At 45.9% G+C, this 739-nt stretch overlaps 1 protein-coding gene across 1 annotated transcript in view; it reads left to right on the top strand.

The window, feature by feature from the left end:
• Positions 1-739, top strand: part of MACF1 (microtubule-actin crosslinking factor 1) — a 223,459-nt gene that overhangs the window by 193,688 nt on the left and 29,032 nt on the right. Inside the window, exon 69 of the mRNA XM_025198710.1 lies at positions 349-471. Coding sequence (XP_025054495.1) covers positions 349-471 — 123 coding nt within the window. The remainder of the gene's footprint in view (positions 1-348; positions 472-739) is intronic.

Genomic DNA, 739 nt, shown 5'->3' with positions numbered 1-739 from the left:
TGCTTTTGTATAATACAGCAAAAGCAATCAGACTTGCAAAGAGTTTCGCCCCCTCTTGAATTCAGCCAAATTAGGTGCTTTATTTTTTTTTACCTTGTCATTCCCATATGCATGGCGGAAGCAATGGAGGATGAACAGTTACACCAGCAGCTGATGAAAATGCCAATTTGTTGCTTAGCATGGTGCACACATGATGCGTAGAAGGCTGCAAGGGTCTCTGCCTTCCACCAGATTGAAAAGCATTAGCGAGGGGGAAAGGAATCTGCTTACTTCTGCACTGCTGTGTGTGATTTTCCCATGAAATAGCATTTAAGCCTCTATCTCTTTGTTCATTGTGCCTGCCTGCAGACAATCAAAGAGGAAACGGATGGCTTGCATGAAGAGCTGGAGTTTATTCGGATCCTTGGAGCTGATCTAATTTTTGCCTGTGGCGAAACTGAGAAGCCGGAAGTGAAGAAAAGCATTGATGAGGTAGGAGGGCTGTGTGTGATTTTCCCATGAAATAGCATTTAAGCCTCTATCTCTTTGTTCATTGTGCCTGCCTGCAGACAATCAAAGAGGAAACGGATGGCTTGCATGAAGAGCTGGAGTTTATTCGGATCCTTGGAGCTGATCTAATTTTTGCCTGTGGCGAAACTGAGAAGCCGGAAGTGAAGAAAAGCATTGATGAGGTAGGAGGCAACAACAGTCCTGTCCCCCCCCCCCCCCCTTTACTGGAAAGCCCTGGGAAAAGAGGCAG

Source organism: Alligator sinensis, unplaced genomic scaffold, assembly GCF_000455745.1.
Source record: "Alligator sinensis unplaced genomic scaffold, ASM45574v1 scaffold337_1, whole genome shotgun sequence".
Classification (NCBI taxonomy): Eukaryota; Metazoa; Chordata; order Crocodylia; family Alligatoridae; genus Alligator; species Alligator sinensis.
This window is presented reverse-complemented; position numbering and strand designations above follow the sequence as displayed.